Source organism: Leptonychotes weddellii, chromosome 7 (genome assembly GCF_054177405.1).
Source record: "Leptonychotes weddellii isolate Sample4059 chromosome 7, ASM5417740v2, whole genome shotgun sequence".
NCBI classification, from domain to species: Eukaryota; Metazoa; Chordata; class Mammalia; order Carnivora; family Phocidae; genus Leptonychotes; species Leptonychotes weddellii.
The window spans coordinates 56,796,583-56,819,069 of record NC_138375.1 but is presented as its reverse complement, the minus strand read 5'-3'; the positions used below and the strand labels follow the sequence as shown (position 1 = coordinate 56,819,069).

The 22,487-nt window shown below is 37.2% G+C and overlaps 1 protein-coding gene across 4 annotated transcripts in view; it reads right to left on the bottom strand.

Annotated features, from left to right (window-relative positions):
• Positions 1-22,487, bottom strand: part of CREBRF (CREB3 regulatory factor) — a 56,084-nt gene that overhangs the window by 7,510 nt on the left and 26,087 nt on the right. For all 4 annotated transcript variants that reach the window (XM_081826335.1, XM_081826333.1, XM_081826334.1 and 1 more), the window contains 4 exons: positions 17,045-17,239; positions 15,407-15,596; positions 13,652-13,725; positions 8,091-8,213 (listed from right to left, as the gene is read on the bottom strand). In XM_081826335.1, coding sequence (XP_081682461.1) covers positions 8,091-8,213; positions 13,652-13,725; positions 15,407-15,596; positions 17,045-17,239 — 582 coding nt within the window. The remainder of the gene's footprint in view (positions 1-8,090; positions 8,214-13,651; positions 13,726-15,406; positions 15,597-17,044; positions 17,240-22,487) is intronic.

Here is a 22,487-nt window from a genome sequence, read left to right as displayed (position 1 = left end):
TTCAGATAAAACGTTACAAAGAAGACCAAAGAAGTATGCTTCATAATAATAAAGATTTTGATCCATAATGAAGATCTAGCAGTAAGGAATCCTATTCAAGCACTCCAGCATTCAAGCAAAACCACAGAAAATATGAGAAAAAACTGAAACACATTAGCAGGGACTTTCTCAGTTTTACATAGAGTAAATGCACACCTTCTACAAAAATAAAAAGGAAAAAAGACCTAATTAAGATTACCTAATCAACATATAATGGAGTCTTAACATAAAACAGAAAATATATCTACTTTTCAATGTCCACAGAACATTTAATTAGGCTGTAATAAACATAACAAATGTAAATAAATGTAACCATGTTGGGTCGCTAAAAAAAAAATCTTTTTTTTTTTTAAGATTTTATTTATTTGACAGAGACACAGCAAGAGAGGGAACACAAGCAGGGGGAGTGGGAGAGGGAGAAGCAGGCTTCCCGCCGAGCAGGGAGCCTGATGCGGGGCTCGATCCCAGGGCCCTGGGATCATGACCCGAGCCGAAGGCAGACGCCCAACAACTGAGCCACCCAGGCACCCCGGGTTGCTAAAAAAAATCTTAATAAATAACAAAAAAAAGAGAAGTTAATAACAAAACTAGAAAATAATAATGTCTACCTTCTGGAAAATTTTAAATCTCTCTCAAACAATTCTTGGGCCAGAGAGTAAATCAAACCTAAAATTTCAAAGTATTCAGAAAACAAATAAGACATATCAGAATTTACGACATATAGCTAAAGCAGTTCTCAGGAGAAATTGCAAAGGTTTTTAATTATATTAATGAACAAGAAAAAATAAAAGAAGAAGTGAATTAAGCATCTAACTGAAGAAATCAGAAGAACTGATGAATTCAAGAGCTGGTTCTTTGGGGGAGAAAGGAGAACCACCTATAATTAACCAATGCAAGAAGTGAAGGCAAACACAGCAAAGTAAGAAATGAAAATGAAGTACTAGCCACTGATACAGAGGCTATTAAAAAAACAAAGAATTTTAATAAATTTGAGGGCATGGAGGAAGTGGATAATTTTCTAGGAATATACAAATCAAACTGACTCCAGAAGAGCTTGTAATCTGACATACAAATTATCATAGAGACACAGAGAAAGTTTTCAAGGAGTTAATCACAAAAACACATCGGACCAGATAGTTTCAAAGAGTGTTCTATCAAATCTTTAAGAAAAAGAAACTCCAATTTATTTAAAGTCCTCCAGAAAAGAATTCTGGAAAGATTATTGTATGGCAGCATAGATTTTTAATCTCCTCAATGCCCCATATAAAAACAGAGATTAAATAGAAAAACCATAAACCCATGGAAAACATTAACAAATGACAACGTATCTCCACAAACTCCAAAATTCAAAAGGGTGGAAACAAACTACCAAAAGCTACAAGACCCGTATGGCATTAACATTACCAATATTTGTGCAGGATGAGTCAAGGGAATTAATGTACCTGAGAACAAAAGAAGTCAAGAACAGCCAACAGGTTACTCACTGGAAGCCACATGAGAACAGGTGAAGGTGAATGTGAGAAGCCCACAGTAAGATGTTGAGGGGCTAGAGCAGTCTAGCTCTGTGAACTAAAAACTGACCAACCAGGACTCCCTTGAAGGACAGGAGGCAGGACTGGTAAGAATCAAAACTGGGCAAGACAGGAACAACAGATATGAAAGAAAGATGGTCCACATAAAATGGGAGAGGAGCACAGACCAAAAAATTTCAGAAAGCAAGTTGCCATGTGCACCTGCCTGCCGCAAGTTCCTCTTCTTGTCCTCATTTGACTGTGGGCTAGTGACATACAAATGTACCAAAGAAATCCCCTCACACCTTCTGCTTTGGAACATCACCACTAACTCCAATAAAGGCACTTGTCCACAGGTTCCTGTTTTTCTCCCACTCGCTCTCTCTGTCCCCTCCCTAACTTGCTTTGTTGAACCCTCTCCCTTATTGCTCCCTCCATGTGGCTCCCTTGTGGCATGTGGTGACTTTGTTTCTCTAGGGTAAACTTTCTTCCTGCTCCTCTCCTGTGTCCCCTTCTTAGGCTGGATTGAATGACCATCTCATAAATGAATACAAAACATAGTTTTAGGATTCTCTGTTTTCAATTAATACAAAACATATTCTGACTCTAAAATTTGAAGTTAGGAAAGCAATCCTGAACTAAACTTTCTTTTCAAGGCTTAGAAAAAACAGTTTTACGTATATCAAAGTCAAAAATCCCATGAAGTTATTGTAAATGGGGTGCCTGGGTGGCTCAGTCTATTAAGCATCTACCTTCAGCTCTGGTCATGATCTCAGGGTCCTGGGAGCCCGTGTTGGGTTCCCTGCTCAGCAGGGAGTCTGCTTCTCCTTCTCCCTCTGCCCCACACCCTGCTCGTGTTCTCTCTCTTTCGAATGGATGAAAAAAATCTTTTAAAAAAAAGTTATTGTAAGATAAAAGAGAAGATTCCTACAATGAAAGTGTGCCTGAAAGATATGACCACAAATGACCATATCCCACTATTATTATCCCAAATGGTCACAATCCACTATTATTTCAGAATGAACTCAATGATTTTCAAAATGAACAAAAAGACATTAAAGAAAATGTTACATGAAAGAACAAAAATCAGAAATAGAAAAACTCAGAAAAGAATTGTAAGAAAAAATTAATTCCTGAAAGTAAGACAAAATTAAAAGAAAATGGCAACCTATGGAATGGGAGAAGATATTTGTAAATATCTTATCAGATAAAGGGCTAGTATCCAAAATCTGTAAAGAATTTATCACACTCAACACCCAAAAAACAACCCAGTCAAGAAATGGGCAGAAGACATACAAATGGCCAACAAACACATGAAAAAATGCTCAACATCACTTGGCATCAGGGAACTACAAATCAAAACCATAATAAGATATCACTTCACACCGGTCAAAATGGCTAAAATGAACAACTCAGGAAACAAAAGATGTTGGTGAGGATGTAGAGAAAGGGGAACCCTCTTACACTGTTGGTGGGAATGCAAAATGGTGCAGCCACTCTGGAAAACAGCATGGAGGTTCTTCAGAAAGTTAAAAATAGAGCTATGCCACCACTCAGCAATTGCACTACTAGGTATTTATCCAAAGGATACACACATAGTGATTCCAAGTGGCACATACACCCCAATGTTTATAGCAGCCATGTCCGTAATAGCCAAAATATGGAAAGAGCCCAGATGTCCATCGACAGATGAATAGATAAAGAAGATGTATGTGTGTGTGTGTGTGTGTGTGTATACCCACACACATATACACAATGGAATATTACTCAGCCATCAAAAAGAATGAAATCTTGCCATTTGCAACGATATAGCTGGAACTAGAGGGTATTATGCTAAGCGAAATGTCAGTCAGAGAAAGACAAATACCATATGATTTCAACTCATATGTGGAATTTAAGAAACAAAACAGATGAACATAGGGGAAGGGAAGAAAAAAAAAATAAGATGAAAATAGGGAGGCAAACCATGAGACGTGAACTCTAGGAAACAAAGTGAGGGTTGCTGGAGGGGAGGTAGGTGGGGGGATGGGGTAATTGGGTGATGGGCATTAAGAAGGACACTTGATGCATCAGTTGTATCACTAAATTCTATGCCCGAAACTGATAATACAGTATATGTTAACTAAATTGAATTTAAGAATTTAAAAAAAAGACAAAACCGAAAGAACTATAAGAACAGCAAATAAACACAACAATAATGCTTTTAAGAGAAACAGAGGTGTGGGGCGCCTGGGTGGCCCAGTCGTTAAGTGTCTGCCTTTGGCTCAGGTCATGATCCCAAGGGTCCTGGGATCGAGCCCCGCATCAGGCTCCCTGCTCAGCGGGAAGCCTGCTTCTCCCTCTCCCACTCCCCCTGGCTTGTGTTCCCTCTCTCGCTGTGTCTCTCTCTGTCAAATAAATAAATAAAGTCTTAAAAAAAAAAAAAAAGACGACACAGAGGTGCAAAGGAGAAAGAACTTTAAAATAAAAAAGAGAGGTGCTGGGTGGCTCAGTCCTTAAGCGTCTGCCTTCGGCTCAGGTCATGATCCCAGGGTCCTGGGATCGAGCCTGCTCCGCAGGAAGCCTGCTTCTCCCTCTCCCACTCCCCCTGCTTGTGTTCCCTCTCTCACTGTGTCTCTCTCTGTCAAATAAATAAAATCTTTAAAAAAATAAAATGAAAGAAAAAGGAAGTTAAGAGATAAAAAAATTGATCAAAAGTGAATTTACCTCAGAAAATAGTAAAGATAGGCAAAGAAGATCCAACCCACAAATAGTAAGTCCCTGAACAACAACAAAAAACAAAGCAAGGGGGTGCCTCGGTGGGTCAGTCAGTTAAGCGTCCGACTCTTGATCTCAGCTCAGGTCTTGATCTCAGGGTCGTGAGTTCAAGCCCTGCATTGGGGTCCATGCCCAGCTTAAAAAAACAAAACCAAAGCAAGGAAACAGGTCAAATACTAAAAAGATCTGAACTACATATTGAAAGAGCGAAGTGCACACATGAGGCTATCAACCTAAAATGACCAACCCCAAGACAAAGTTTAGTGAAATTACTGGGAATTAAAGAAAAAGAAAAAATCCTGTTGACACTGACAAAAACAGCAAATGAGTTATAAGGCAAAAAAGTTAGGCAAACAATTAGCTTTTTTTTGGTGGGGGGCAATTATTAGCTTTTTAATAGCAACATTTCATGCCAAAAGAAAAACGGAGAAACATATTTAGAATAAGGAAAGAAAATGTGAGTCAAGGATTTTGGATCTGGTAAAACTGACTTTTTGGATGTAAAGAGAATATACAAACTTATCAAATTACAAGGTCTTTACATTTAAAACTGAAAAGGTAAAAAGAATCTTTACTTGTAGTGTTAAGTTCTTCCCTCTACCTAATAAAGGAACTGAAATGTTTAAAGAACATGAAAGACAGAAATGCACTGAAAAAATACATACAATATTAAAATAGCATCAATCCATTTGAAGAAAAAGTCAAGCAAATTCACCAGGACTTCCCATATCTGGGTACTGAATTAATCTATGTAGAGGTAAAAAGTAACTGGTTGTTTAGGAAAAGTATTGATATTTAGGAACTACTCTTTGCCTAAGATTATTCTCCATATAAATACAGTTTTGTTCAAAATAGACTTGACCTTTCACAGTGTTAATTTTTTGTATAAATATACTGTCCTTAGTTTTGTTTCACTTCGTATGTACTCTATTTTGATATGTATTTACAACTCTACTTTTGAAAAAGTTATTCTGTATATATAATAATTGCATATTCAATTCATTTTAGTATTCTATGAACTTACCTGGTCACTATTTATAAGTCATTTCCCAACGCTTAGCAAAAAGAATTAACTACTGATAAGAAATAATCACTGAAATACCATACCATTTGGAATACTGAAATAGAAAAATTGTATCTATTTTGTTAGTCAATTATATCACAAATAATCATCAAGTTAATACTATGTTGTGAACATACAGCTTAAGCATTTGGCTAATTTTAATTGGCTTTGTCATGAACAAAATCTTCAATTTTCTAAAATATGAATGATGGATTATAGGAACAAGGTGGAAATAAAACTCTTTAAAAAAAAATCTAAATGGTGGGGCACCTGGGTGGCTCAGTCGTTAAGCGTCTGCCTTTGGCTCAGGTCATGGTCCCAGGGTCCTGGGATCGAGCCCCGTATCGGGCTCCCTGCTCCATGGGAAGCCTGCTTCTCCCTCTCCCACTCCCCCTGCTTGTGTTTCCTCTCTCACTGTGTCTCTCTCTGTCAAATGAATAAAATCTTTAAAAAAAAAAAAAATCTAAATGGTGAAGATGTAATATGGTAACATCAACAACTAATATTTATTGAGTATTGAGAATTTATGTGCTCAGCAGAGTGCTAAGTGCTTTATATGCAATCTTCCCATTTAATACACCCATTGTCCATATTTTACAGATGAGTAAAATTAGGTTGAGGGAAGTGAAGTCATTTCCCTAGGGTCCTCATGTAGTTTAGTGGCAGGGCCAGGAGTTCAATCTAAAACGGATTTCAAATACTCTGATTTTAACCACTATAATAAACAAGCTTTTGTTTTTTGAAAACATGATTTTAATTTTTAGACCAGTGGCTATTGCTAGAGCCACAGAGAAACCTAGCCTTTTTGGTAAAAAGATAGGAAACAAGGCATGCAGATCTAAGGTACCTTAAAATAAAGAAAATGTTTCAAAAATGAAGATAAATGCTCAAAAGTGTCAAATGTTACAAATAATGTCAAGAAAAGGAAATTCTCAAGTAAGCCTACTGGATGAAGCGATTAGCGGGCCACATGTGAACAACTCAGGTCAAATACCACAGAGATGGGTGTTAGATGACAGGGCTAAGTGATGTTATGTGGGGGTACTGTGAGCACGGAAACTCAAAGAACTTACTTCTATGCCTGGTTCAGCCATTTATTGATTGTATGACTTATGACAAGTTACTTTAATACCTTGCTGTGTTTCTAATTCCTCATTTGTAAAATCAGAATAATACCTCCTTCACAGAACTGTGAAAGTAGATAACTAACCAACCTTAACAGACAGGTACCGGATCATAGTAAGTACCCATAAATGTTAGCTGTTTATCCCTTCCTAACACCTAAGGAATCCTTTCCAGGCTTTTGATCTCTCCTTTAAATCTTCTCCTTTGGCCTTCAAACATGAATGTTGTCAATTCATGAAACTGTTTTGTCAAAATCTATGTGCATTGCTAATTTTATTAATGATTCCAAATTGCCCTTCAAAAACACTAGAATATTTCACATCCAGTATGAACACAATGCTGACAAGAGAAACTAGTAATTGCAAAGACATGAGAAACTTACTAAGTGCATGGAAGCATTCAATGTGTATTTATTTTTAATTAAAGAAAATGCAATCATTTTGGTAGCTGTGAGAAGTATTTCTATGTAAACAGAAATAAACTGTTGCTCATTCTACTCCATCTAAACATCTTGATTTCCTCACAGCAATTGCCACAATTTGTTATTCTTTCCCATTTATTCTTTGTCTTCCATTTTTAGACTACAAGCTTCCTAAGAGTAGTGACCAAATCTCTATTATTCATCCCTGTATCCCCCAACACCTGGCATATAGTAGGCATTCAAGAAACTTTGATGAATGAATATATAGTAACTGGAAGTAAGAAAAATGGTTTTAACAGAAATGCAAAAAAATTCCAAAATATTTACAATTTTAAAAAATTAGAACAATTTATAGTGTTTGTTACCCTAAAATTCAGGTAAGTAACTAAATAATTATTTAAAAAGTAAGCTCTAATTCCTTTAAGTGACCTGATTCAATACACAGTCAGCATCCTGGGGAAAAATGAACTGGAAGAAAATTCTCAGGTAACCGAAGTTTGCCACTCTACACAATGACTACATAAGAACCAGTTTTTAAAGACAGTCCTAGAATAAATATTGCAAAACAAAGAATATATAAAACAGCTGAGCCAATTTTATGAGCTTCAGGGTCTTCATGGATTGCACTATGCTGCAATGTCCTTGGGATGCTACTCCTCTGTAAGGTGATCTGCTCCTATGGCAGCTAAGCTCTTACACCTCTAGAGTTCTCATGTCTACATGAGCTACCTCTCCCCTCCCTGTCACGTAGTGCTCTGCCTCTGTTCCTCCCCATGATATACATTCTGTTCAGGGAAAAAACAGGTAATTAAGTTTATTAGAATCCTGTGAACTGTATTACAGAGTAAAACATATAGGTAAGAACCTCTACCAAAGTATAAATTGCAGGCTTGACAGCTTAATCTTTATTTTTCCCATTAAAGGTTAAAATTGCTAGAAGTTCATCTTTCCTAAGTATTAAAACAGTTCAGTGATGAAGTCTAAATAATAAATTGTGGTAACCAGCAATACATGTTTATGAATGCAAAATCTCAAAAGACAAAACAATTTGTAAACAAGAGTAACTACAATAAGAACATTTGAGTTTTTCCTTAAAAGAATGTTTAATATCTCCTTAAATCATATATCTTACACTACATGTTACTGTTATGAATTTATCCAATATTCTTCTTACCAAGAGTATCTTTAATGAGCATTTCAAGCTTCTGCCCCATGTTGGGTCCTCTCTCCTCTCTTGGATTCTGTACTCGGTTTACAATCTCTTGCTTGATGGAGTTGATTACAAACAATAAATTATCTGGAAGATAGAACAAGATACTTGGAACATGTCACTAACATGGAAGAATTTGCTTTTTATTGTGTAATAACAGTTATTCAGTTAAAAAATGGAGAATTTGTAAGAAAATATTAAGTAGTGATGGTTATAAGCCTTTTTTAAAATTTAAATTCAATTAGCCAACATATAGTACGTCATTAGTTTCAGATGCAGAGTTCAGTTATAAGCTTTTTTTTATCCAAAGAAACTAATTTCAAATGATGTGCCAGTTTTGATGACTCACTGTAGACACATATCAATGTCTACTATCCTGTAAGCAACTTGACTTAATTGTCTTCATGGATTGAATCATAGGATCTTAGTAAATGTTTATTAAATAAATCAAATGAAGTCCTTCAAGTCCTCCAAAGACAAAACTTTAAAAACTATCCGCAGTTTACGAAGAGAGTTAACCAAAAGTAAATAGAAGGAGATAAATAATAAAGAGCAGAAATCAATAAAACAGCAGAAACATACAACAGAGAAAGTTAAAGCCAAAAGTGGTTCCCTAAAAAGATCAACAAAATTGATATCTACTCCCACCTTCCATTCCCAGCTAAACAGATTGATCACCTATATGAAAAAGGGGTTATCACTTAAGAATCTGGAGCTATTGAAAGGATAATAAGAAAATGCTATGCTGGGGCACCTGGGCGCTCAGTCGTTAAGCGTCTGCCTTCGGCTCAGGTCATGATCCCAGGGTCCTGGGATCGAGCCCCATATCGGGCTCCTGCTCGGCGGGAAGACTGCTTCTCCCTCTCCCACTCCCCCTGCCTATGTTCCTGCTCTCTCTGTCAAATAAATAAATAAAATCTTTACAAAAAAAAAAGAAAACGCTATGCCAACAAATTTAACAACTTGGTAAAAATGGTCACATTTCTTGAAAATGCAACTTAAATAAAATTGACACAAGAAGAAATGAAAAATCTGAACAGCTTATTTCAAGCAAAGGAATTAATTTATCCAAAAATATAAGGGGTTTTAATAGAAAATTATATCAAATATACAATGAAGAAATAAAATTGACCTTATTAAACTGTTCAAAAAAGAGGAAGATAGATCATGGCCCAATTCACTCCTTATAAGGCCAAAATAGCCCAAATACCAAAACCTGACAAAGACATTACAAAAAAAGAAAATCACAGACCAATATCCCTCTTGAATATAGACACACAAATCCTTAACAGAATATTAACAACAGAATCCAACTTAGTTTTAGAACAAAATCTTACAGAATATCTGTAATAGACTCTTAATATAAATATTGTCCTTTTTGGACAATATATCACAACCAAGTAGAGTTTATTCCAAGAATGCAAGGTTGGTTTAATATTCAAAAATCAGTTAATGTAATTTACCATATTAAGAGGTAAATATGTGATATATTACCAGAATAAGGGAGAAAAACATGATTGCTCCAACAGATGCAAAAAAGACCATATGACAATATTCAACACCCATCTGTGATAAATGAAACTACAAAAAAAAAAAAGAGAAATTAAAGTGATAGAGGGCATCTCATCTTACAAAAAAGCCTACTGCCAACATCATACTTTAAGGTGAAAGTCCTCACCCCCGAGATTGATTTATTTTTCTTGCCTTATTGCAATACCTAGGACATTGGATAAACATGGTGACTGCCTTGTTTGCAAAGGCATAAATATCAGAAAAGAAGAAATAAAGCCATCCCTATTTGCAGATGATGATTGCTTACATAGAAAATCATAGGGCATCTATATACCTACCACTGGAACTAATAAACAAATGTAGCAAGATAACAAGATACAAGAATAATATGCAAAAATCCATTTTATATATTAGCAGCAAAGTTTAAAAATAAAATTTGAAAAATGATTCCATTTACAGAGCGCCAAAAAATATAAAATACGCAGTAACAGATCTAACAAAAGATGTTAAGCATTCTACACTGAAAACTATAAAAAAAGGCACAGAGAAATTAAAGGAGACTTAACAAATGGAAAGAGATACGAAGTTCATGGATTAGAAGACTCCATTTTGTTAAAATGATAATTCTCTCCAAATTGATCTACAGATTGAAACAGTCCCAATCAAAATTTCAGTTAGTTTTGTAAAAAGTGATTCCAAAATTTATATGGTCATGTAAATGACCTAGAATAGCCAATGCAACTTTGAAAAAACAAAATTGTAGGATTAACAAGAACTTACACTTACCCAACTTAAGATTTACTATAAAACTACAGTAATCAAAATAGTTTGCATCCGCATAAAGGTAGACAAATGATCAACGGAACAGAATAGAGTCCAAAAGTAGACTCATACGTATAGGGTCAACTGATTTGACAAAGGTGAGAAAACAAGTGAACAGGAAAAGGAAGTTTTTTTAATTTTTATTTATTTATTTATTTTTATTATTATGTTATGTTAATCACCATACATCATTAGTTTTTCACGTAGTGTTCCATGATTGTTTGTGTGTAACATCCAGTGCTCCATGCAGTACATGCCCTCTTTAATACCCATCACCAGGCTAACCCATCCCCCCATCCCCCTCCCCTCTAGAACCCTCAGTTTGTTTCTCAGAGTCCATAGTCTCTCATGGTTCATCTCCCCCTCCGATTCCCCCCCTTCATTCTAAGGAAGGTCTTTTTAATGAATGGTGATTGATCAACTGGATATTCATATGGAAAAAAACAAACATCAACTCTCACCCCACACCGTAAATAAAAATTAACCTAAAATGGATCATAAGCCTAAATGCAAAACCTAAAACTGTATGAATTCTAGGAGAAAACATACAAGAAAATATTTGCACTTTGGAGTTGGCAAAGTTTTTACTAGCACTAAAAATATGAACTATAAAAGGAAAAACAGGCAAACTGGAATTCATCAGAATTAAAAATTTTTGCTCTTTTGTAGCTCTTGGGGTTACCCCAGTTCTCCATGACTTGGTTCATTTTCCAACTGGGGATGTCGTAGGGATGTCCCTTCTCAGTGTGGTCTTTTATATTTACTTGGGCACTTGATCTTTAGCAGAAACAATGATGAATTCATTAACTCCTGTGTTTACACATTGTTAATCCTTCTCCCTCTAACTTCCAAGTAAATTCCATTTTAATATCTTAAGTGGTATAAATTGTTTAATTCTAAAATAAAGGAGTTAGAAAGGCAGGGTATTGTGCTGTGCTTAATTCTATGTAGTACAAAACATATAATGCAGAATAACTAAGACCTTCAGAATGTAAAAGAATAAGGATAATGGAGTAAATTTTTCATAAGGTTTATTTCACTTTGAGATTCTTTCTCAATTTTTTAATGCTAAATATCCTCCCTTGTATGAAATTACAGTAGTTGTAGATGATGTTCTTTTTAACGTCTTCACCTGGCAAAATATAAAGTTCACAACCCTACAGTTCCCAAATCCCAAATTCTTTTTCAAATGTCACTGACTTGTGAATTACAAATTCCAGAAACTATTGGATTAATAGGTGGGTAGTGGATAATAAGTGTTCCACAAAACAGTAACAGATCGACTGACAGATATTTTGAGGAATCGAGGGCACCATTCTCTTGAGAAATGTACCAGAAACTCTAGGAAGAATTTTCAAACTACATGTGGCAAACTGCACGAGAGCCTCTCATGGGTTCTGAAATGACTTCTAAACCAATAGTTAAGTCTGGTCGTTCTTTCCCAGAAACTGGAGAAGAGAAGCTAGTAAGAAGTGGAAGAGAAATAAATGAATGAGAAGATCCTCTTCTTTCATGCTAACTGAGAAGAAAATGGTACCTTTTTAAAGACAGGCCTTTTCCTACATGAAAATATAAGATGCTTTAAGTCAGCTTTAGAAACAAGAAAAATTTAAGAGAGCTATCATAACTCAATTTGAGATAGAACAACATACTCCTGGCCCTTACCAACTCCCCAGGTGTTCCCTACCCCAGAATATATTTACATCACAGACCAAAGCATGTGTGGGGGGCTGTGCATTAGCATATATACAAATGCAAAAATATCCGGCTATACATAATTATGGATATACATATATACATAATTATGGATAAATACATTATCTGAACAACACACAGATAGATGCCTACAACTGTCCAAGGAAACACAGACCCAGAAGGCTCCCAATGGTCCACCACATCTCCTTGCAGCCCAAGTCATCTGGTTCTAAAATGGAGTATGAATGCCTATGATATTGTAATCATTATGTGTATATATACTCACAGAGCTCAAGGTCAGAATGCTTCAACAGCAAGAAAGAATAACAGGAAAATGGGTAGATTTCCTTTCCAACAAATCAACTATTGTTTTACCTAATTCATTTACCTGCTGACAGTTCCTGAGTGGCCATTAATATATAAAACCATCAGCTCATTTCACAAGTTGTAAACTTCACAATAGGAAATCCTCTTTCTGCCCTCACAAATGGAAACAAGATAATCAAGATAAAGAATTAAGAAAACTGCACAAAGTTTACTGAGCACCTATGTGCCAGATGTCATGTTGGATTTCAAAAAATTTTTGGAAACAAATAATAACTGATCATTATGCCACTCATCCACTTTCAGATACAACTTAGTCCAAGAGCTGTACAGTGAAGACGACAATTTTAGAGGCAAAAGAACATATGAACTCTTATGATACCGGGCTTAAAGGATAGTAAGAGAGCAAGGAGGAAAGGAAAGGTAGTTCTTGCTACAGAAGATCAACACCAGAGCTTTCCAAACTCTAGTGTGCTGTAAAAGGGTTCCAGGTGTTTGAGATACTAATCCTCTCAGCCCATAGGGGCCTCCCCTCCCATGAGCAGCCTACTCTGATAAATTCCAGGATGCCTCAGATATGATAATTTTTACATGTGCCATGTTGTGAAAGATTGGGAGGTACCGATCTAAACCAACAGTTCCCAAACAAGTGCTAAGATAGTTGCCTAAGAGTAATACAGGGCAGTGTTAAAAATACGGACTCTTGAGTTCTCTGTTCTACTTGAACAGATTCCAATTCATCGGGTCTGGGAACCTATAAGAAGCCTAGAAATCTGTACTTTACCATGTACACAGATGATTCTAATGAGCAGTCAAATTTGTAAAACACGGATCTAAATTATCCACTCAGAGATTAAAATAAACACTAGTCACTAAAACTGGCTAACGCAGCAACACAATTGTAAAATGAAGTAGGAGATTATTGTGGTCACAAGTAGACAAGCTCTTTAGGGTAGAGAGATCTGGCATGGGGAGCCACAGATACAGACACTCATTAAAAGGAGAACATGAATGAATAAGAGTGAGTATGTAGCTTACTGAATGAATGAACAAAAAGGAGGCTAGCCTAAAACTTGGCAGGATACAGGGAAAGCAAATAACAAAACCAAAGAAAAAGAGAGTGGTTGGCAAAGTATAGGAGATTAATCAAATTCTTAAAAGTTTAGGTTTACCATATTCTGTGTTGAGGCCCCATAATTTCACTTTATTAGCTTCATACTGGGCTTTTTTCTTTAATCGACAAGCCCTGTGAAAGGAAGGAGCAATTAGTTTACTTCTTTTTTTAAGTGAACATTCAGAATATACTTCTTTTTGCTGCTGTCAAACATTTTCTAATTGCAACCAAAAATCACTGCCTATTGATGTTTATATCAAGGAACTCAGTATCCAAAAAACACACAACATAATCATTAATCCAAACTGATTTTTGAAAATTTTAGCACACGTCCAAAAATAGTTATGACAAATACACTAAAATAAACAAAAACTGACAATACCAAGAAAATGTAAAGTAAGTGGAACCATCATATGTTGCTAACTGGGATATGAAATACTACATACTGCTACTTTGAAAAACAGTAATTTTTTAAAAAATTTACTTTATTACTTCAGAAATAGCTACTTTGGTAATTTCATATAAAGTTAAACATATGCTCCTGGGTATTTACCCAAGAGAAATGCAAACTTATGTTCACACAAACACCTGTAAGTGAATATTTATGGTGGCTTTATTCATAATTGGCAAAAAGTGGAAGCAGCCCCAATGTCCTCATTTGGTGAATGGATAAACTGTAGTATATCCCTACAAAGGAATACCATTCAGCAAAAAAAAGAACAAACTACTACTCCACTCAAAATGGATCAACATGAATCTCAAATGCATCATGTTAAATCAAAGAAGCCAAACCCAAAAGGCTACATATCATATGATTCCATCTATATGACATTCTAGAAAAGGCAAAACTGTGGGGACAGAAAACAGATCAGTGGTTGGAGGGATTAGGGGTGACAGAAGGGGTTCCCTTTATAAGGAGGCATGAGGAAATTTTTTTAATGGATGATGGAAAATATTATCTTGATTGTGGTGGTGTTTATATGATTGGATATGTTTGTCAAAACCCATAAAAGTGTACCATAGAGGAGCCTGGGTGGCTCAGTTGGTTAAGCAACAGACTCTTGGTTTCAGCTTAGGTCGTGATTTCAGGGTTGTGAGATCGGGCCCCACATGGGGCTCCAATGCTCAACTCGGAGTCGGCTTGGGATTCTCTCTCTCCCTCTGCCCCTCCTGCTTGCATGCACTCTCTCTTCCTCTTTCTCTCTCTCAAATAAACAAATCTTTTTTAAAAACCCATAAAAGTGTACATTAAAAGGCATACATTTTACCTCAAGCAAATCATACCACAATAAAAAAACTGACTTGGGCGCCTGGTGGCTCTGTTGGTTAAGCAACTGCCTTCAGCTCAGGTCATGATCCTGGAGTCCCAGGATCGAGTCCCACATCGGGCTCCCCGCTCAGTGGGGAGTCTGCTTCTCCCTCTGACCCTCTCCCCTCTCATGCTCTCTCTCACTCTCTCTCTCTCTCAAATAAATAAAATCTTTAAAAAAATAAAAAATAAAAAAACTGACTTACCACAAAACAAAGAAAAAATAAAAGTATGATAAATTTTTTCATTTTTATAATATAATGCACTTGAGTCCATTCATCTTTCCCCTTTAAAAGCATAACACCATCTTTTGGTATTATCAAGCGTGAACAAAGCGTAAATACCGTCTTTTATTTTCAAAGGAAAAATTATAATACTCTCATTATAATATTTATAAAAGCATATTTCTGAATAAATGGTTGACGGTTATCTATAAAAGCTCACTGAAAGTCTAACCTCATCACCTAGACTTTATTTACACAGGTGAACATGAGTAGCATTTACCTGGAAGCCAGCTTATTTTTTTCCTTCCTTGACCTTGGCCGGGCTGTTAAGGGAAGCTCACTGACCGGAGTCAGATCACTAATCACCTTATTCAGTTTCCGTAGTTCATTGCCTATCTGGAGTAGTTTTTTAGGATTTGGAGTCAGGTCTTCTACATCAGTTCTCCGTGACTTCTTTACTGCGTATTTTCCTACAGATGGTTTAAAAGAAATTTAAGTTAGATCATTTTATTTCACCAAAGATACATTCTAAAGGCATATTTTAAAACCACATTTCTCCCTTCCCTCTTTTTTCTTTTTTAGAAGTCTTGGCATGTTTCAGAAGTCTCAGCACGATATGCTAAAAGGGCTAGCCTCCTCTCCTTCTCACCTTGTGCCTGGCAAGAAATTGGGGAAATATGTCACAGCTCCAGTCTTTGCCAAGTCCTTCTCCACCTTAAAGTTTCTAGCCCTGGTATAACAGAATCTTAATTATATGCATGGTGGTAATAAGCATCGCAAACTTCAGGACTGGAGTGCACGTTCACTGCACCCAAAAATCAGGGCTAGGGTAGAATATACACCCAGAAAAGAAATAGGAGATTTTACTCAAACCATGATGTTTTGATGCTATGATTGAAAATTTCTCAGACATATACTCTGGTGCTGGACTCAAAAGGCCAACAAATAAGGACTGTCTTTTTTGAAAGCTCTTCTTTGGTTAGTTTGATAAATAACATTACAGTAGACTTGGGGATCTTGCCCTATCACTGCAGGCAAGAGGGATAGCCTGGTCCTCTTAACTACAATATACCAAACAATTCTCCTAGTACTCGCCATGTGCTACCTAAAGCTATTTATTGGACCTGTCTTTTCATTTCTTGTAGAAAACTGATCTGAAGGCAAAAACTATCTATTCACTAAGAAACAGCAGAGTACAGACTGAGTGCCAGTGGAAAGGCAAATTGAGGTATAAATATACTTCTGATATAATTCCTGTGTCAAAACAAAATTGCTTAGCAACTTACATCTGTAGCATGAGAGACTACTAAAACTGTTCATTGAGTGCCAAACTTACTAGCGCCCTCCCCCTTTTCAGTACAGATTTTGGATCATACAAAATAAAAGAAGAAATTCTACTTAATTACATCTTCCTAGGTTCACAACTGTAAACTTCGCCTGCCTAAGATTATAAGCTTCTCCCAACTCCTATCATTCAACTCCTCTCTCCATTTCTTTTTTCTACAATTATTCCCTTTCCTCTCCCTCCTCTTTTCTTCCCACCTCCATTTGATTCCAATCTCCCTATTTACATTTCAGCCTGGAGACTAGACAAGAATGGAAGAGAAAGATGCTGGAGCCCATTCCCTTTCTCCCCAACCCTTCTGGTTTATTGCAACTGTGGCAGGTCAAGAATCAATCAGCAGTCTCCTGGTCACTCGTTTCTGCACAGAGCTTCCTCTCTGTTTAGGTGATGGCTCTCACCACCGGTAAATGCTATTTGTGAGTATCTCTGCAGTGATAACAAATATAGCAGCTCTACTGTTCCTCTCTCCACTTCGCTAGTAAGGGCTGAATATGTAGGTACACGGAGTAAACATTATGGTTTACGATCTCTATTTAAAGTGACACGAAATGTTTGACCACAATTCCCTCTTACCATGATGTAAGCCATTTTTCTGATACATATTACTTGGCAAGGTGTCTCGGTTCCATTCAGATGGCCTTAGCATCCTCTCTTGCTGTGACGGGGTAAGCTGTTCACTATACTCCCAGAAGTACCTTCTTTTACCTCTCTTCCGAGAGGATATTGAAGTCATCTCCTTCAAGTCTTCCACAGAATCATTTTCATAGCCTTAAAAAATAAAAAAAAAAAAGGAAAGAAATTGGGGATGGGGGTGGGGCTTAAGTTCCATAAATTTCAATAAAGCAATCAGGGCAAATAAAAAGATCTCTTCTATTTGTCACTTGATATATTTCCTTTCATCTGAAAACATCACTGGCATGTCAAAGATAAAATGACATTTAATATGGAACTTTCTAACTCATAAAATATTCAGAGACTAATAAACATAGGTAACTATACTGTTTATTCTCCTTATAGTTCTCTTTGGTTCATATAAGTTAGTGTGTGACATCCTTTTTTTGTATCTTTACATAGGCTCTCATTGAGAGAATAATGAAATATAGCTCCAGGAATGTCAAATGTACCATTAGATCATGATACTAAGACCCCACACTGTGATTTTAAATGCCTTCCTCCTAAAATGTATGCATCCAAAACATTCCCAGACAGACAGGTGTGTGCATTTTTTTTTTTTTAAGATTTATTTATTTATTTGAGAGAGCGAGAATGAAAGAGAGTACATGAGAGGGGGGAGGGTCAGAGGGAGAAGCAGGCTCCCCGCTGAGCAGGGAGCCCAATGCGGGACTCGACCCCGGGACTCCAGGATCATGACCCGAGCCGAAGGCAGCCACCCAACCAACTGAGCCACCCAGGCGCCCAGGTGTGTGCATTTCTATGATGGTATCCTACCGGCCAGAATTTTGTGAGGCAGTAGTGCTTTTCTGCCTACCTCCCACCCTACCCCTTTGGTAAAAGTACAAAAACGAGAGTTCTCGCAGTCTCTCAAATAAAAACATATACGCTTAGTCTTATATTTTACTGGACGCAATCTGCATTTACTTAAGAAGTTATTTTCCTTACTAATGGGGAGTTTCAGAAAATACTTAATTATGAGTTGCTAGAACTGTTGGTCAGACCTCACGGAGGATGACCTACAAATCTAAAATACCCTCAGAGAATGCCCATCTTAGTATACTCCACATCATTACTGCTATGCACATGGGGGAGTGGAGACGGGCCCCATGTAGGATGTACGTAACACTAAGGTGGCCAGGAAAACTTGGGTAGCACTGGCCAAGCAAAATGACCACTGTGTCTCCTAAAAACATGACTTCTCTGGAACTGACACTAAGAAAGCGATGACATCTGCATGTTTTGGAAAAAAGAATTTCAGAATTTTAGCAGGTTTTCTTCAGATTAAGAATCAATCAAAAATATGGCTCCATTTATATGACATTCTGGAAAAGGCAAAACTGCAGGCAAAACTAGAAAGTGGCTGCCAGGAGTTGGGGGTGGAGGGAGGGGCTGACTCTAAAGGAACATAAGGTGGGGGCGCCTGGGGGGGCTCAGTCTGTTAAGCGTCTGCCTTTGGCTCAGGTCATGATCCCAGGGTCCTGGGATCAAGCCCCGCATCGGGCTCCCTGCTCTGCGAGGAGTCTGCTTCTCCCTCTCCCTCTGCTGTTCCTCTCCCTGCTTGTATGCTGTTTCTCTCTCTGTCAAATAAATAAATAAAATCTTTTAAAAATAATAAAGGAACACAAGGGAAATTTAGGGGGTGATCAAACTCTTCTGTATCTTGATGGTGGTAGTGGTTACCAGCACTACATGCACTTGTCAAAACTCACAGAAGTTTACACTTAAAGAAGGGCGAATTTCATACTTATACTTATTATACTTCAATAAACATGACCTTTTAAAAAAGAATCAATTTGGAGACCAGAACGATTTCAGGGCAACAATCAAGAGAAGCTTCTGTAGCACTGCTGGTATTAACAGCATTGAAGTGCACATGTGGTAGTTTAAAACAATATAGCAAGGGGTGTGACAGTGAACTTTAGTTCCTTATTAAGAAATGATGCACGAGGGGCGCCTGGGTGGCTCAGTCGTTAAGCGTCTGCCTTCGGCTCAGGTCATGATCCCAGGGTCCTGGGATTGAGCCCCGCATCGGCTCCCTGCTCAGCGGGGGGCCTGTTTCTCCCTCTCCCACTCCCCCTGCTTGTGTTCCCTCTCTCACTGTCTGTCAAATAAATAAAATCTTAAAAAAGAAATGATGCACGAGTCACACAATCATTTCTAGAAGTCTGATTTTTAAAAATTGTTAGATACATAAAGCAATGACTTTGGCCTATTTATTTGTGCCAATGTGACACTTCAAATTAAGGATTTCATCTTGTTCCAGTGATCAACCTAGCTTTGGGAAAGATGCAAGGGCCACATAGTGCCACCAGAAATGGCGTTTTCGAATCACCTGGCTCCACCAGGCCAAGAAATACTGGCTCGAAGAAACTACTGGCTCACAGAGATTAACCTAGTATGGCTGGGAACACCTCAACACAGGCAGATGGACCAACAAAACACTCCCAACTTCCCAACAATGTTAAGAACTGGTGTTCCACACACACACACACACACACACACACACACACACACAAAACCCCCCAAAAAACAAACCAACCAACCAAAACAGAAACAGACTGACAAATACAAAAAACAAACCATATACAGGATTCAGAGGGGGAAAATAGGTAAAGGGGACTGAGAGGTATAAATTTCCAGTTACAAAGTAAGTCAGTCATGGGATATAAAGTACAACTTAGGGAATAGTCAATAATATTGTAATAATTTTGTATGGTGACAGATGGTAACTAGATTTAATGTGGGGGTCATTTTGTAATGTATATAAATATTGAATCACTATATTATACATTGAAAGTAATATTATATACCAACTATATTTTAATTTAAAATAAATAAAAATTTAAAAAATAAGTAAAAAAAAAAAAAACCCAACTCTTTGTATGGTGGCAGACAGTAACTAGACTTATCATGGGGATCATGTTGTAATGTATAAAAGTATCAAATCATTATGATGCACACCTGAAACTAAGAGGATATTGTAGGTCAATTATAGTTCAATAAAAGAATAAGAAATCTACCCTAACCCAAAGCATAAAGGAAACTTTTTCATATATAGCTTCCTCAGGCATCCCATCCATCTGACAATTTATTTGATATTCTCCCCTATTTAGCAACTCTCCTCAGGTGGCCTGGATTTCTGGCAAAACACTGTCCTTCTCATTTAATGTACTTACATATTTCACTTACAGATATTTCATTCAAGACTTCTAAGAGCCCAATAAAAAAGGTATTAACCCCATTTACAAAAAGAAACATGCTCATGGAGGCTTTAAGTGATTTGGCAGAGTTGGAACTGACTCACGTCCCATGACTCAAGGAGTCTAGCTCCTATTGGGCTTCTTCACTTTTCCTGTACCCACCTAAATGGTCTAAATGGATTTTTCTTTACATATATCCCATGTTAAATTCAAAGAATAATAAAAATTTTTATTTCTTCCATCCCACTCTAATTAGTTACCAGTTTTATTTATTTATATATGTTCAGCCTTTTCCAAAAAAGCATTTAAGGGCCATCAGTTCTCTTTGACCTAATATTTTAACATTTTCTAATAACATATACCATAAATTCACCATAACACACATAAACACAGTCATACACACACAATGGGTCTCTTTAAGATGGCCACTTTTCAATACAGAGACCACTATGAGCAAGTAGAATGCAGAAAAATTATTATTCCCAGATCACTGGTCTAGGATTTAAGGTAATTAAATCTCTCTCAAAGTATGTTCTAAGGAACACGATTATCTTAAGATATGCCTTCATCCCCAAGTGAGTTCTGTGGTCAAATAAGGTTTAAGAAACTCTCATCCTGCATCTCTCTCTTGCCAAGTCACACTACACACAAGTAGATTAAAAGACGAAGAAATCAGGGGTGCCTGGGTGGCTCAGTCGTTAAGCGTCTGCCTTCGGTTCAGGTCATGATCTCAGGGTCCTGGGTTTGAGCCCCGCATCCGGCTCCCTGCTTTGCGGGAAGCCTGCTTCTCCCTCTCCCACTCCCCCTGCTTGTGTTCCTGCTCTTGCTATCTCTCTCTGTCAAATAAATAAAATCTTTAAAAAAAAAAGAAAGACTAAATCATAACAATAAATAAACCCACTCAACTCTAAGTTCCATCAAGACAAGGGTCATGTCTGTTTTGTTCATCTCTGGATAGGCAATATCTAATACACACAGTGCCTAAAACAAATGTAGGCACTCAAAAATTTTTTTCTTTTAACAAATCAATTATTTGTTTAATGCAACATTTCCCATGAAGCCTTTTCCCTTTTCTTTTTTTTTTTTTAATTTTTTTTTTAAAGATTTTATTTATTTATTTGAGACAGAGAGAATGAGAGAGAGAGAGAGCACATGAGAGGGGGGAGGGTCAGAGGGAGAAGCAGGCTCCCTGCCGAGCAGGGAGCCGGATGCGGGACTCCATCCAGGGACTCCAGGATCATGACCTGAGCTGAAGGCAGTCGCTTAACCAACTGAGCCACCCAGGCGCCCCTCCCTTTTCTTTTCATTTGCTGGACCACCATATTGATCTAACTCATTCCTTCCTGACATGATTATCAAATGGAAGTCAAAAAGGCTACATTTATTGTGTAAAATTCTAACCACACATCTCTGGTTAGTGCAGACTACTGGTAAAGTCAATTGTGAAAATGTTTAGTACGGATTACAAAATAAACTTTCATCCTGGGGGCCCAATTCTTAGTATTACAACCATGTAATCCCAATGACCCCAAAGAGTCATAGCCTGTCCACAGAATAGGCTCTATTAAAACTTGGGAGCAAGGCCAGAGCAGGGACTGAAACTCCATTTTACACCTTTCCTGGAGCTTTGTAGGCTCAGGCACTGTTGTAGCCAACTGCCAAGAAACAGCATCAAGGGAGCTAGTCATCACAAAAGGGCCTTTGTAAACTGCTGCAAATTAAACCAATCAACCCACTCTAAAACTAGCACTCTGAAGAAACTATAACTATCCACTTTTCTGCTTCAAAGAATTTCTTCTGCTTCTCACCAATAATTCACTTTTGCATTCCTGAAGTCACTTGTTTAGCTCCTTCTTCCAAGAAAAAGGGAAATTTTCATTAGCAAATGTGAATAAAGCCCAAATAATACCACAAAATAGTGTTGATTTTGTGGTTAAATCATGTCATTCATTAACATTTGTGAGAACTGTCCAAGCAATACTAACCAAAGAGGCTTTACTTCAAGTCAACTGGAAGTGAGTGAATTAAATGCCATCCAAACATTTAGCATTGTTAAACAGAGCCAAGAGGAGCGTTTTACCCAGCAAATGCATCTCTGTTTCAAAGTAGTGTTGGTTAACACCAAACAAGCTCACAAATCA